The 16,500-nt window shown below is 39.6% G+C and overlaps 1 protein-coding gene across 1 annotated transcript in view; it reads right to left on the bottom strand.

The window, feature by feature from the left end:
* si:dkeyp-115e12.6 (centromere protein F) overlaps positions 1-16,500 on the bottom strand; it is a 45,389-nt gene that overhangs the window by 12,201 nt on the left and 16,688 nt on the right. The window contains exons 11-15 of the mRNA XM_062044233.1: positions 12,413-12,535; positions 11,987-12,122; positions 2,876-4,173; positions 1,857-2,516; positions 1,505-1,767 (exon numbers count right to left, since the gene is read on the bottom strand). Of these exons, the coding sequence (XP_061900217.1) occupies positions 1,505-1,767; positions 1,857-2,516; positions 2,876-4,173; positions 11,987-12,122; positions 12,413-12,535 (2,480 nt within the window). The remainder of the gene's footprint in view (positions 1-1,504; positions 1,768-1,856; positions 2,517-2,875; positions 4,174-11,986; positions 12,123-12,412; positions 12,536-16,500) is intronic.

Here is a 16,500-nt window from a genome sequence, read left to right as displayed (position 1 = left end):
TATTATTACTTATTATTGTAAAAGAAATGTTTAATCTCAGTGACTTTTTACCTGGTTAAATAAAGGAAAAGGAATGTATTTTATAAAATTGTACAATGTTCCCTCAGGGAACATTGAAAAACATTTTGGATTTCATCTTTTTTATACTTTTTTTACTCAAATTTCTCAATAAACATCAGTCCTAAACATGAAAAAACCCTCTTAAGGAAAAATTAAGTATAATGAAGTAACAAAAATAGCAAAAAATAACTGCGAGGACAAAAATGGCAGCCTTTGTCCCCTGAGGGTAATGCTAGGTTCACACCAACGGCGCTTTGACGGCGCTTTAAAGCATGCAAGCAAAGCGGCGTTAAAGAGTAACAAAGCCTGATTAAAGCGTGAGGGTCCTAATGGATCGTGGGAAAGCTTGTAGTGAAGCGGGACATGCGGCAAGTTCGCCAAAAATTTTTAAACGGTTTAAAAAAATTCTGCGCTCTGTCAAGAACGGAATAAAGCGCCGAGAGCGTATCAAAGCCTGATAAAGCCTGACAAAACTCAGCAAAGCTTGACTCAAAGCGTAGGAAAGCTTAACAGATCTTGGTTCGAAGCGCAATAAGAAGTGACTGTGATATTGACTAGTGACATTGAAACTTTATGTAAAACCAACACAGGATTACAAATCCATTCTCTTTTGCATCATTGCCTTTTTTATACGATGATCATTGTTTCTGTACTTCTGCTGTTTGATGTTGCAGTTTGACATTACTGTCTATAATTTTTCTGTATGAAAATGTTAATAATAAAGAGAATATGTTAAGTTTAAAAGAAATGCCTTTTATTATTGTCAACTAGCATAAGAAATGAAAGATAGATATTTATTAAGATGACAAAGAAATAAAAGAAATAAAACATAATAAATAATAAATAATAAACATAATATAACGAAAAAAAGAGAGAAATTGAAAAAATAAATGAATACAAAAAATGTGTGGAAAACAGTATACTGAGTTTTTCACTTTTTTTTTTTACTTATTTGTTTATCATATTTCTCTTTTTTATTACATTATGTGTTTTATCCTGTATATAATAAAACAAAAAGAGAAATCAAATAAATAGATACATCTAAAAAAATGTGGGGAAAACTTAGTATACTGAGTTTTTCACATTTTTTTCTTATTTTTGTTGTAACAATGCACAACAGAGCTTGATAATCGTGTCAGAGCCTGATTTAAAGCGTCAGGATCGCATCAAAGTGTAATAAAGTTCAATAAAGCGTAATAAAACGTATCAAAGCGTGATTTAAAGCGTATCAAAGCGGGATCGAAGCGGCATCAAATCGTGAGGACCGGTAACAAAGCGGCAACTAATTCGTATCAGAGCGTATCAGAGCGTATCAAAGCATAACATTACTTCGGAGATCGGGATATTCGTGGAAAAATTGACAAAAATGACGGCGCTTTGCTCGCCGCTTTAAAGCGCGGCAAGCGCCGTTGGTGTGAACCAGGCATAAAACTAGTTTGTGTACCTGGTGGAGAGCATGCGGCCTTGCAGCCTGTTGGAGCCACAGGAGAGCAAAACCTCATCCTCTCTGGTGACCAGCGCCAGGCTGTTGTCCGTATGGGTCATGTGACTAGGGTCCATTTCCGACTGGTCCTCTGAGTTGGGAAGGAGCTGGTCTTGATCCGAACTGGAGTTGGGCTGACAAGCTAATCTCCAGATGGCCAGCTCTTCAGCCTGCTGCTGGGCCACCTCAGAGACTTCCTGAAGCCTCCTCTGCTGCGCCACCACCTGGAAAGAAATAGAAGAACATGCACTGACTTAAATCTTCATCTCTGGACAAACGTGTGAAAGTTAAAATCCAGTCCAACACTAACTACCTGTTGCTGCAGGTGGCTGATGAGGCTCTGTGAGGCGCCATCTTGTTGTTCTTCCCTCTCGAAATCTTTGACCTCATTTTCCGTTCTTCTCATCTCCGATGTGATGTCCTGTGATGCACTGGGCGTTATTGAGCGAGACAGAGTGTCACTTGGTTCCAAGTTGGTTGTGTCTGAGAGGATTCGAGTCTCAGTACGTTCATTCTCACGTTGGAGGGAGAGATGTGGTGCATTTACTTGTGCTTGTCCTTCTTCTTGACTACACACAGCTTTAATACTAGAACCCTGGCTACATTCAGTCTTATCTGAGCATACAAAGTCATGCACTTGTGTCACCGCTACGTGTTTCTGCTGATCAGAGTTGGTGAGAAGGCTGGAAGTGATGACATTGCCTGTTGGAGGATTTGTCTGCCGCACTAAAGAATCCACAGAGTCCAGTGCAACTTCTGATCGGCATTCACAGACTTTTTCTTTCTTTCTCCTCCTCGTCTCATCCCCCGTTCTTTCATCCTTTAGTGCACCCAGCGCTGGCTTGCAGCGCTGCAGTTCCTCCTTTTGGCCGAGGAGAGCGCGGTCCTTCTCCTGCAGTTCAGCCAGAAGTCCTGATATGTACTGGCTCTGCTTCTCAAAGCCCAGAGTCAGCTGCTGAGTTTGACTGGTCAACTGACAAAAGAGGGCAAAGGTTAATCAAGTAGTCCTAAATATGGTTAATTTTCATTTGTGACACTGAGGGAGGTTCTGACAGACTTTGCGACAACCAGAAATCTTTTTTTTTTTTTTAAATACACTACCGTTCAAAAGTTTGGGGTCACATTGAAATGTCCTTATTTTTGAAGGAAAAGCACTGTACTTTTCAATGAAGATAACTTTCAACTAGTCTTAAAGAAGAGAACTTTCATCTGAAACTCGACAGTCTATTCTTGTTCTTAGAAATGAAGGCTATTCCACAAAATTGTTTGGGTGACCCCAAACTTTTGAACGGTAGTGTAGCATTGTATCATTTGGTAGCATAGTTTGATTACCTGGTTTTGAAGGGCTGTCAGTTTAATTTGGAACTGGTTAGCACGCTCTGTCTCCTGCGCATTTTCTGTCCTCAGTCGCTCAATCTCTCGGTTGAGGTCAGAGATGACGGACTCTCCCTTCTGGAGTTCAGAGTGAGTCAAAGTGCCGTCTCTCATTTCAGTGACCTCGTCTGACAGCACTAAGTGCTGTGGTCTCATTGCAGCTCGCTCCTCTTGGATGAGATCTGCCGTTGCCTGGGAGACCAGTGTGTTGTGCTGGTTTGTGGACTGGCAGAGGAGGACATGTTGCTCTGGCGACGAGGGTTTGTTATCCGGGACAATGAAGTCGAGTTGGTCATTGTGGAGCGTCAGATACGTCACGGGGCTGCTGGCTGGGAGTTTCTCCTCACGCACAGACTCTTCTTTTCTGACGCGCTTCAGCTCAGCGAGCTCAGCTGTAAGTTCCTCCAGTTTCTTGCTCAGCTCTCGCTTTCCTTCTCGGTCTTTGGTAGTGATTTGAGTCCGCTCCTCTTTTTCTTGCTCTCTACCTTCTCGCTCTAAAGCCAGCTGGACTTTCAGGTGACTAAGCTGCTCCTTCAGCTGGAAGTTAAGCTGCATCATTTCCGTCTCCCGGTCCTCTTGAGCCCGCTTTGTCCCATCCTGCTCCTCTTTTTCCTCGTCCTCCTTCTCTCTCTCCATGTCTGCCTCCAAGGTGGCGAGGACCGTTCTCAACCGGTCGTTCTCGGCCTTCTCTTTCTCCACCTGAGCCTTCCATTGCTTGTCCTGCTCCTCTCTCTCTGCACCTTGGCTGGCCTGTTTCCGGCTCAGCTGTTTCAGGCGGGTCCGGGCCTCCACTTCAGCCCGTCGCTGGGCTTCCAGGTCCTCCAATCGTTTTTGGAGCTCCACACGCATGTCATGCAGTTCTGAACGCAACACGGCATTCTCCCTCTGGGTGTCGTCGGTGGGTATCGACTGTTTGGATGTGAGAGAATCGAGAATAAAACTGTCACTTTCCTCCCTGTTGAGCGTAAACAAATCCTTCTCCTCGTAGTCTTTTTCGATGTGTGAACACTCGGAGTCTGGTATGATATGTTCAGAGTCTATGCCTTCCCCTGGCTCTCTGTCATGGGGGTAAGATGCAACAACCTGGACCACCTCTTCTTGTTCCCCTTTTCTCTGCTCTACTCGGGGAGCGACCGGCCTCTTGGTGTGTGCCGACGATCGTGTAGGAAGACAATAGGCTTGAGACGAGATGCTCTGTCCAACAGGAGCCGCCTGGACAGTCAGTGTATAGCCTGGTGGAGGTGTCACTTTTTGCTCTAAAAGTAGAACATTCATTTAATACACAAAATACGTCCATAGTGAAATCATCAGAATGATCTTAAAGGGGACCTATGATGAATTTCGTATTTTCTGACTTACGAAAGTTACAAACCCTGTTTCCATATGAGTTGGGAAATTGTGTTAGATGTAAATATAAACGGAATACAATGATTTGCAAATCATTTTCAACCCATATTCAGTTGAATATGCTACAAAGACAACATATTTGATGTTCAAACTGATAAACATTTTTTTTGTGCAAATAATCATTAACTTTAGAATTTTATGCCAGCAACACGTGACAAAGAAGTTGAGAAAAGTGGCAATAAATACTGATAAAGTTGAGGAATGCTCATCAAACACTTATTTGGAACATCCCACAGGTGAACAGGCAAATTGGGAACAGGTGGGTGCCATGATTGGGTATAAAAGTAGATTCCATGAAATGCTCAGTCATTCACAAACAAGGATGGGGCGAGGGTCACCACTTTGTCAACAAATGCCTGAGCAAATTGTTGAACAGTTTAAGAAAAACCTTTCTCAACCAGCTATTGCAAGGAATTCAGGGATTTCACCATCTACGCTCTGTAATATCATCAAAGGGTTCAGAGAATCTGGAGAAATCACTGCACGTAAGCAGCTAAGCCCGTGACCTTCCATCCCTCAGGCTGTACTGCATCAACAAGCGACATCAGTGTGTAAAGGATATCACCACATGGGCTCAGGAACACTTCAGAAACCCACTGTCAGTAACTACAGTTGGTCGATACATCTTTAAGTGCAAGTTAAAACTCTCCTATGCAAGGCGAAAACCGTTTATCAACAACACCCAGAAACGCCGTCGGCTTCGCTGGGCCTGAGCTCATCTAAGATGGACTGATACAAAGTGTAAAAGTGTCTGTGGTCTGACGAGTCCATATTTCAAATTGTTTTTGGAAACTGTGGACATCGTGTCCTCCGGACCAAAGAGGAAAAGAACCATCCGGATTGTTATAGGCGCAAAGTGTAAAAGCCAGCATCTGTGATGGTATGGGGGTGTATTAGTGCCCAAGACATGGGTAACTTACACATCTGTGAAGGCGTCATTAATGCTGAAAGGTACATACAGGTTTTGGAGCAACATATGTTGCCATCCAAGCAACGTTACCATGGACGCCCCTGCTTATTTCAGCAAGACAATGCCAAGCCACGTGTTACATCAACATGGCTTCATAGTAAAAGAGTGCGGGTACTAGACTGGCCTGCCTGTAGTCCAGACCTGTCTCCCATTGAAAATGTGTGGCGCATTATGAAGCCTAAAATAGCACAACGGAGACCCCCGGACTGTTGAACAACTTAAGCTGTACATCAAGCAAGAATGTGAAAGAATTCCACCTGAGAAGCTTCAAAAATGTGTCTCCTCAGTTCCCAAACCTTTACTGAGTGTTGTTAAAAGAAAAGGCCATGTAACACAGTGGTGAACATGCCCTTTCCCAACTACTTTGGCACGTGTTGCAGCCATGAAATTCTAAGTTAATTATTATTTGCAAAAAAAAAAAAAAGTTTATGAGTTTGAACATCAAATATGTTGTCTTTGTAGTGCATTCAACTGAATATGGGTTGAAAAGGATTTGCAAATCATTGTATTCCGTTTATATTTACATCTAACACAATTTCCCAACTCATATGGAAACGGGGTTTGTACATTGTTGGATACTTGTGTTAAACATTGCCAAAGCGTCAAATCACTCAGTTTTGGATTTTTTTCCATGGGGTACGTCCTGACGCCACCGCAACGTGGAAGCACTTATTTAGACATTAAGTAACGCTTACTGACGTGCGGTGACATAAATGCTGCTAAAGGCAGCTTTTTTTTTTAATGCAGCCCTGCATCGATCTGAGAGTGTGCATGTGTACCTAATGTTGTGACCGGGTGAATCTATATCATGTTTATGAAGCCAATTGTCTGGAAAAAACATAGCTACCATATATAATTAGACAGTGTCCATTTTCAAAAGAAAAAATATACTTTTGCAATCTGAGAATGTCTGCAGAATTGCACATTTTGCAGACAGCCTATGAAAATGGATTATCAAAGTGACCGTGCAGCAAAAGTTATGAAAAATGTACACACAAAGCATTATCAATACATGTTATCTGGACGACAGGGAAGTGTTTTAAATGTAGATTAAAATCATCATAGATCCCCTTTACAGTACCAGTAGAGTAGGAAAGCAAATTGCGTCTAGATCAGTGTTTTTCAACCACTGTGCCGCGGCACACTAGTGTGCTGTGAGATACAGTCTGGTGTGCCGATTGAGATTTTCTAATTTCCCCTATTTGGGTTAAAAATATTTTTTGCAAACCAGTAATTGTAGTCTGCAAATTATTTGTTGTTGTTCTAGAGCTCGGCAGAGTAACCGTGTAATACTCTTCCATATCAGTAGGTGGCAGCCGGTGCTAATTGCTTTGTAGATGTCGGAAACAGCGGGAGGCAGTGTGCAGGTAAAATTGTGTCTAAAGCTTAAACCAAAAATAAACAAAAAGGTGAGTTCCCCTAAGAAAAGGCATTGAAGCTTAGGGAAGGCTATGCAGAACAAAACTAAAACTGAACTGGCTACAACGTAAACAAAAACAGAATGCTGGACGACAGCAAAGACTTGCTGCGGAGCAAAGACGGCGTCCACAAAGTACATCCGAACATGACATGACAATCAACAATGTCCCCACAAAGAAGGATAAAAACAAGTGAAATATTCTTGATTGCTAAAACAAATTAGATGCGGGAAATATCGCTCAAAGGAAGACATGAAACTGCTACAGGAAAATACCAAAAAAAGAGAAAAAACCCCAAAATAGGAGCGCAAGACAAGAACGAAAACATTACATACAGGAAAACATCAATAAACTCAAAATAAGTCAGGGCGTGATGTGACAGGTGGTGACAGTACACCTACTTTGAGACAAGAGCTATATTGATGCATGCTTGGTTATGCTTTAAAGTCATATCCAACAATTGTGACAACGACTTTTTACTGTCAACTGAGTTTCGTTGTATAATGATTTCTGCTGATGGTGTGCCTCCGCATTTTTTCAACGCAATAAACGTGCCTAGGCTCAAAAAAGGTTGAAAAACACTGCTCTAGATTGTAGCTATTATCATATATATTAGATGTATGACACTGAAAGACTTCCAAAGTTTACAAATAGATATGATCAAAACAGTATCAATTTCACAAAGATTCCTGAACCATTTTGAGAAATAATGAGCGAGTCAGACACATCATCGCGTGATGTAGAGGTAGGAACCACAGATCACTTCATCAACAAGAACAACAGCAAAAACAATGCTAAATCGTGCAGACTTTCTCAGAGCCAATAACAATTACTTTGGGAAAAAATATGGTCCAGAATCTTTTGTTGTTGATCGTGAATATAAGGAAGATGGGCTACAAGTTTAAGAAGCTGTTAAACAGATCCAGCTTTAGTGAAACACTAAGCATCATGTAGTAGTAATGCCAAGTGCTAAACAAGAATACCAAATTACAAACATAATAAAATGATAGCTTACTGTATGACAGGGGTCACCAACGCGGTGCCCGCGGGCACCAGGTAGCCCGTAAGGACCAGATGAGTAGCCCGCTGGCCTGTTCTAAAAATAGCTCTAATAGCAGCACTTACCAGTGAGCTGCCTCTATTTTTTAAATTTTATTTATTTACTAGCAAGCTGGTCTCGCTTTGCCCAACATTTTTAATTCTAAGAGAGACAAAACTCAAATAGAATTTGAAAATCCAAGAAAATATTTTAAAGACTTGGTCTTCACTTGTTTAAATAAATTCATTAATTTTTTTACTTTGCTTCTTATAACTTTCAGAAAGACAATTTTAGAGAAAAAATACAACCTTAAAAATGATTTTAGGATTTTTAAAACACATATACCTTTTAAATTCCTTCCTCTTCTTTCCTGACAATTTAAATCAATGTTCAAGTAAATGTATTTTTTTTATTGTTTAGAATAATAAGTACATTTTAATTTAATTCTTCATTTTAGCTTCTGTTTTTTCGACGAAGAATATTTGTGAAATATTTCTTCAAACTTATTATGATTCAAATTCAAAAAAATTATTCTGGCAAATCAAGAAAATCTGTAGAATCAAATTTAAATCTTATTTCAAAGTATTTTGAATTTCTTTTAAAATGTTTGTTCTGGAAAATCTAGAAGAAATAATGATTTTTCTTTGTTAGAAATATAGCTTGGTCCATCCATCCATCCATCTTCTACCGCTTATTCCCTTTGGGGTCGCGGGGGCGCTGGAGCCTATCTCAGCTACAATCGGGCGGAAGGCGGGGTACACCCTGGACAAGTCGCCACCTCATCGCTTGGTCCAATTTGTTATATATTCTAACAAAGTGTAGATTGGATTTTAACCTATTTAAAACATGTCATCAAAATTCTAAAATTTATCTTAATCAGGAAAAATTACTAATGACGTTCCATAAATTATTTTTTTAATTTTTTCAAAAAGATTCGAATTAGCTAGTTTTTCTTTTCTTTTTTTCGGTTGAATTTTGAATTTTAAAGAGTCAAAATTGAAGATAAACTATGTTTCAAAATGTAATAGTCATTTTTTTCGTGTTTTCTCCTCTTTTAAACCGTTCAATTAAGTGTAAATATCATTAATTATTAATAATAACATAGAGTTAAAGGTAAATTGAGCAAATTGGGTATTTCTGGCAATTTATTTAAGTGTGTATCCAACTGGTAGCCCTTCGCATTAATCAGTACCCAAGAAGTAGCTCTTGGTTTCAAAAAAGTTGGTGACCCCTGCTGTATGATGTCTGCTCTCACTGTGATAAGATGTCCATATCTTCCCATTTAGATGAAGAATTAACCATGATCCACACAAAGGGTTAACAAGTAAAGTCTCCCCGCAGACTGTCTTTGGTTTTGTGTGTTTTGGTGTAAATTTAATTGAATGTCACAGATGAACAACTTCTAGATGTATTGCTAAATCCTCTTAATATCCAGATGAGAGGCATTATCTATAATCTAGAATAACTTTGACGAGCCGAGACGTGATGATGCGGGAGCAGCAGGACATCGCGGCCAGCTCACAGTAAAGCAGCAGAGGGCTACTTAGCAGTCTGCATCATTGCGCCGCGAAAAAAATTGTTTGTGACAGTGCTTATGATAACATTGCTAGTATTTGGTTAATATTCAGCTCACGTTAAGTATACAGAGTATTGTTGGCCTGGTTTGGATGGTTATTTAGAGGGTTTTTTGGGCAAAATAGAGAGCCCCCATTGACTACATTGTTAGCGGACTTTTTATGTATTTATTTATTTAATTATTTATTCAAAATGGCTGACTGAATTTGTGGCATTTTGTGATGTTTAGACGGTATTTTCACATACTTTGCGGATTGTAAACACAATTGGATATGGTTTAATGGATACAATGAAAAACTATTAACTTGTTTTTCCACTCTACTGCTACTTAAAAATGACAATCATTTTATCTGTAACCCAGAAACCTTTGATACCCCCTCTGACTTGTCACTTCATTTAATTGGTGGAAAATTAAAGAATATTGATAAAACAATATTGTACACTACCGTTCAAAAGTTTGGGGTCACCCAAACAATTTTGTGGAATAGCCTTCATTTCTAAGAACAAGAATAGACTGTCGAGTTTCAGATGAAAGTTCTGTTTTTCTGGCCATTTTGAGCGTTTAATTGACCCCACAAATGTGATGCTCCAGAAACTCAATCTGCTCAAAGGAAGGTCAGTTTTGTAGCTTCTGTAACGAGCTAAACTGTTTTCAGATGTGTGAACATGATTGCACAAGGGTTTTCTAATAATCAATTAGCCTTCTGAGCCAATGAGCAAACACATTGTACCATTAGAACACTGGAGTGATAGTTGCTGGAAATGGGCCTCTATACACCTATGTAGATATTGCACCAAAAACCAGACATTGGCAGCTAGAATAGTCATTTACCACATTAGCAATGTATAGAGTGTATTTCTTTAAAGTTAAGACTAGTTTAAAGTTATCTTCATTGAAAAATACAGTGCTTTTCCTTCAAAAATAAGGACATTTCAATGTGACCCCAAACTTTTGAACGGTAGTGTATATTAATTTATTCTGCATCAGTAATGTTTATGTTCATGCTTTTGGATAAACTAGTTCATCCAGGTGGCAAGTGGATGTTCAGTTGGTCGAGGAATGTTTCGCCTGTTATCCAAGAAGGCTTCATCACTTCACGCTCACAGACTAAGATTGGTCAGATCTCGTCCGAGCGCTTGGTGCTGGACCCAAACCCAATGATCCTTTAAAGGAAGGGGCGTGCCCTGACAATATTTTTTATACTACTACTTATGAACTTAAAGGCCTACTGAAATGAAATGTTTTTATTTAAACGGGGATAGCAGATCCATTCTATGTGTCATACTTGATCATTTCGCGATATTGCCATATTTTTGCTGAAAGGATTTAGTAGAGAACAACGACGATAAAGATCGCAACTTTTGGTATCTGATGAAAAAAAGCCTTGCCCCTACCGGAAGTAGCGTGACGTAGTCAATTGAACAGCTCCTCACATTTTCCTATTGTTTACAATGCAGCTAGAGCGATTCGGACCGAGAAAGCGACGATTTCCCCATTAATTTGAGCGAGGATGAAAGATTCGTGGATGAGGAACGTTAGAGTGAATGACTAGAATGCAGTGCAAGACATATCTTTTTTCGCTCTGACCGTAACTTAGGTACAAGCTGGCTCATTGGATTCCACACTCTCTCCTTTTTCTTTTGTGGATCACGGATTTGTATTTTAAACCACCTCGGATACTATATCCTCTTGAAAATGAGAGTCGAGAACGCGAAATGGACATTGACAGTGACTTTTATCTCCACGACAATACATCGACGAAACACTTTAGCTACGGAGCTAACGTGATAGCATCGTGCTTAACTGCATGTAGAAACACAATAAATAGATCCCTGACTGGAAGGATGGACAGAAGATCAACAATACTATTAAACCATGGACATGTAAATACACGGTTAATGCTTTCCAGCCTGGCGAAGGTTAACAATGTTGTTGCTAACGACGTCATTGAAGCTAACTTAGCAACCGGACCTCACAGAGCTATGCTAAAAACATTAGCTATCCACCTACGCCAGCCAGCCCTCATCTGCTCATCAACACCCGTGCTCACCTGCGTTCCAGCGATCGACGGTGCGACGAAGGACTTCACCCGATCACCGATGCGGTCGGCGAGACAGAGGAAGTTAAGGTGAGTTTGGCGGCTAACGCGTCTGCTATCCATCTGTCTTCCTGGTTGTGTTGCTGTAGTCTGCCGCTAATACACCGATCCCACCTACAACTTTCTTCTTTGCAGTCTCCATTGTTCATTAAACAAATTGCAAAAGATTCACCAACACAGATGTCCAGAATACTGTGGAATTATGAGATGAAAACAGAGCTATTTTGTATTGGATTCAATGGGGTACCGATACTTCTGTTTCACTGGCTACGTCACGCGCATACGTCATCATCCAAAGGCGTTTTCAACCGGAAGTTTAGCGGGAAATTTAAAATTGCACTTTATAAGTTAACCCGGCCGTATTGGCATGTGTTGCAATGTTAAGATTTCATCATTGATATATAAACTATCAGACTGCGTGGTCGGTAGTAGTGGCTTTCAGTAGGCCTTTAATTATTCATCGTTTCACATTACAGTAAATGTATTGGGATGCATCATAGACCAGCAGGTGGCAGAATAGGCCAGTTTTCGCCTCCATATATGGTAAATGACTTAGTGCACCTTGCAGTTCTTTGAGAAGGCGAAGGGCACCAGCTCGCTCCTCTGCCAGTCGGCTCGCCTCTTCCTCCAAGGTTCGCACTTTCTTCTTGCTCTGCTGGAGACTCGCCGCCACGCCCTCCGCATTATGCATCGCTTCCTAATGGAGCCCAATATAAACAGAGGGAATTAAAAGCACTGAAGTGAGCTCTCGTTTCCCCTAAAAGGATTTGATTAGTTGATCTAAATTTGCTAGCTGGAGAGAAACAATTAAAGAACATTATCATTAAGCAGCTGCTGTTATCTATTTAATGTGCACTTTATCTAGCTGTTAGACAGGCAGACATATGGTACATTAGCACACTGTTTAAACATTTACAAAGGTCCTTCTGTCCAGTCAATGCATTATTGATGCAGCTAGACCAGTTTGGGTATGCATTACTCTTTTACCTTCAGTTTGGCTTGGATTTGTGCTTCTTTTTTCTGACTCTCCTGCAGTTGTCTCTCTGTGAACTTGACTTTCTCTTTTAAAGACCCCAACTCTTTATCCAGTGTCTGCTGCTGTACAGACAGCTGAGAATGGCAACGAGGAATTTGTTAGGCAAAATAGAAAGTACGACAATAAAGACAGAAACAGGAAAGAATGGCTGTCGTTGCAAAAGCAGGGTACCAGTCAGATACCGTAAAAACAAATCCTCTTCAGACTTTGCAGGCAAAGAAAACTATTAGCTTTCTTCCAGTGGTCTAGTCAGAATTTTGCAGCTTGGTAGTAAACAAAACCAAATTGGGGCAATTTAACTGTGTCAAATGCTTCAAAGTGACCGCAAGACTTTCAGGCCGACCCTCAACCTGAATTATTCTGCTCTGAGGTAATAATGATGACATCACTCAGCATTCCTTGAAATGTGCGAGTAAAAAAGGAAAACCAAAAAAAAAAAAAAACACATCACATCTTGTTGTCATGCAGTTGTAGCGACATGCCTTCACACCTCTGTTACTGAGAACGACAATGGCGGTTATGAGTTGACGATGTCACACTTCCATACAAAATACATTCTCCGTCGCCATCTTTACCTTTGCTGCTCAACCTTTCCCCTGGAGGGGGACCGTGTGAAGAGGGAAAGGACCGAGCAGAGATTACAGAAGGTGGAAGGAAAACACAGAGAGAGAGAGAGAGAGCAAACGTGAAAAGGGGGGCGAGCACAAAGGAATGACACAAGCATGGGTGAAGAAATAAGAAAAGTTTATTGACATTTGGCACAGATAAGTGAGGAGGCGTGAAAGGGAAAGAAGGCACAGAGGAGGAGGAATATAAGCAAAAGACAGCAGAAGACAGCAAAAGTTGGCGTTCAGGGGTGTCCAAATTTTTACCACTGCATGCAGAAAAAATTAAATTTCGATAACTTTGAAACAATTTGTATGTCAAATATGCAAAAGCCAATCCAATTTAGGTCAATACATGGTACTGTATGTGAACAAAACATCCGCATCTTAGTATATATATTTAGGTATTAGTTGGTTTTTTTTTACTTTTGGAATATGCAAAGGGACACAAAACTGATCTCCAGGTTGAAATTAACAGTTGGGACCATAGACATCTTCTAAGGGTACGCAGCATGGAGCGCTACTGCCTACTAGCGCTGACGTGACGCGGGGCCGCCATCTTGGAGTGGTGATCCGCTCCACTCAGTGCAATTCATTTGGCAGGAGCAATGAACTGTCAGCGCATCTAATTCATTTTACCTCACTGAATACCACTGATTTTCACGCACTTTTTTGTCATACGTGTAGCTATGATAAAGGACACATGTTTTATTATTCATAGTTTGCTTAACAGTAATAGAATATTTTTATATGCTATAAGTGACCAGACGTCCGAGATCAAAACTGGGAATATAATCCCAGAGAAGGGGAAAAAAACGGTCAGCTATTTTTAAGTTGAAGAAACAATATGATTAGATTATATATACATGTGTATATCCTACATAAACAATGTATGAATACATTAGATATCTATATATCTTATAGACTGTATCTCTGTTGCTGCAGCAGCAGAGAGTTTATTCTGTCTTGACTAGGGATGATGTTTGATAAGAAATTATCGAGTTCGAGCCTATTATCGAATCCTCTCATCGAACCGATTCCTTATCGATTCTCTTATCGAGTCCAGATAGGTTGTTGTATATGGAAAAAAACACAATAATTGGTTTAACAAAAGCTCACTTTTATTATATAAGAAAACTATTTAATCTAATAAATAAATAAATATTGACTGTTACCCCACTAAAAAAATAAAATAAAATAAATAAATATTGACTGTTGTTACCCAAAGTATATTAAGTGGGATTTTTCAGAAAAACAAATATATACAGTAACACAAAAACAACCTGTCTCTGTGATCACTATAGGTGTATAAATAATAATATAGTGTTAAATAAAATCAGTCCCTTGGGCACAAAACTGAAACTAATACAGCTCTCCAAAAAGTGCAGTTTTGCTGCTATTTGACATAACTGTTATGATGCTTTGACATTTTTGCACTTTATTTCTTTATTGAAAGAAAATTCTATGAAGAGAAAAGTTGTTTGCAAATGTGGTTACAGTGCTAAAAAATGAAAAGTTAAAGCTAAAAAAAGAAATACACTTTATTGAGTTAACATTATTTCTTTATAGGGGGAAAGATGTTATGAGCTAGGGAATATAACAACTACACTACCCAGCATGCAACGGGAGTGACGAGCATGCGCGGTAGCCCCGAAAAGTGTTGTTGCATGTCGTCACGTAAGAATGAGGTTATGAGCACGCTGTGAAAGTAAACATCAGGAACTCAGCCAACAAGCCTCGTCTGCATTATTTATAATTAGACAGACAACACATATACAGTGTGATTTTGTTTTGTTTACAAGGAAAGAAAAACAAAAGTAAAAAAAGGGAGATGTGTTGTATATATATGTATGTGCTGCGGTTGCTTTAAGAACGTTGTGACAGCTGCCGTAAAGGAGGTGCGTTGCTAGCCTGGTTGCTATGTTTCCGGTTGGTCGTAAAAGTGTTGGTCATGTGTTTGTAGTCTGCTCAAATCTCTCTGTAAAGTTATTCATTGGATTATACCTTTTGTTTTTAACTTTATTACACCTTGGAGCGCTTTTTCCCGTCCAGTTTTTTCCTGCTTTCGCTATCTGCGCCTAATGACTGAGCTACGTGACGTCATTTCTTGTGATGTCACACGGGATTTGTTCCGATGGATTCGAATAAAGAACCAACTCTTTTTCTTTACTATACTGGTCTCGATAACGGGTACCGGTTCTCAAAAAGGGATTCGAGTCCGAGAACTCGGTTCTTTTCTTATCGAACAACCGGGAAAACCGGTTTCGAGTATCATCCCTAGTCTTGACACTTTGTATTGATATTTTGTATTACATTCTTCCCTTAAATAATCATGTTTACAGTGATTGTTTTATATGTATTTTTTATGTATGTCGCTTTGGATAAAAGCATCTGCCAAATACTTAAACATAAACAAATAAACACTTGAAAGTCTTTATATCAGCTAAAACCACCAATCTGTTTCACTGGATTCAGAATAAAACCAAATTCTGTCTAACAACTTTATGTTATTCAAGTATGACATTTTTAAATTTAATTAATGTCATTGACAAGCAATTCTATTATGGTCATACTCTTGTTTGCTGGCGGCTATGATTTCAGTACTATTGAAGATCTTTGCTCCTTCTCAACTCTGTGGTAATATTCTTTTCACAAAATACAACCAATAGTATGTTAATGTTAAATCTTACTTGTGAAAAGTAATCCCCCGATTCCTATTTTCAACAGTCCGCTCATTTGAGCAGGAAAACGCTGAACACCATCTTTGTTTTCTACCTGTCAACTGTCAGTTTAGCATCTTTGTTTTCTACCTGTCAACTGTCAGTTTAGCATCTTTGTTTTCTACCTGTCAACTGTCAGTTTAGCATCTTTGTTTTCTACCTGTCAACTGTCAGTTTAGTATATTTGTTTTCTACCTGTCAACTGTCAGTTTAGCATCTTTGTTTTCTACCTGTCAACTGTCAGTTTAGCATCTTTGTTTTCTACCTGTCAACTGTCAGTTTAGTATATTTGTTTTCTACCTGTCAACTGTCAGTTTAGCATCTTTGTTTTCTACCTGTCAACTGTCAGTTTAGCATCTTTGTTTTCTACCTGTCAACTGTCAGTTTAGTATCTTTGTTTTCTACCTGTCAACTGTCAGTTTAGCATCTTTGTTTTCTACCTGTCAACTGTCAGTTTAGTATATTTTTTTTCTACCTGTCAACTGTCAGTTTAGCATCTTTGTTTTCTACCTGTCAACTGTCAGTTTAGTATCTTTGTTTTCTACCTGTCAGCTGTCAGTTTAGGCTGCTCGCCGGCTCCTCGTCACCACTTCAAGATGGCGGCCAATTTCTCGCGTCACAGCAGCCAATGCTGCGTCTACTTATAACATGTCTATGGTTGGGACACCCCTGATACACTATACTGTATATGATAAGTACTGTATGTGTGTGTGT

This window comes from Entelurus aequoreus, linkage group LG04 (genome assembly GCF_033978785.1).
Source record: "Entelurus aequoreus isolate RoL-2023_Sb linkage group LG04, RoL_Eaeq_v1.1, whole genome shotgun sequence".
In the NCBI taxonomy this organism is placed as follows: domain Eukaryota; kingdom Metazoa; phylum Chordata; class Actinopteri; order Syngnathiformes; family Syngnathidae; genus Entelurus; species Entelurus aequoreus.
Note: the sequence above shows the minus strand (reverse complement) of the source record. Positions and strands in the feature narration are given on the sequence as shown.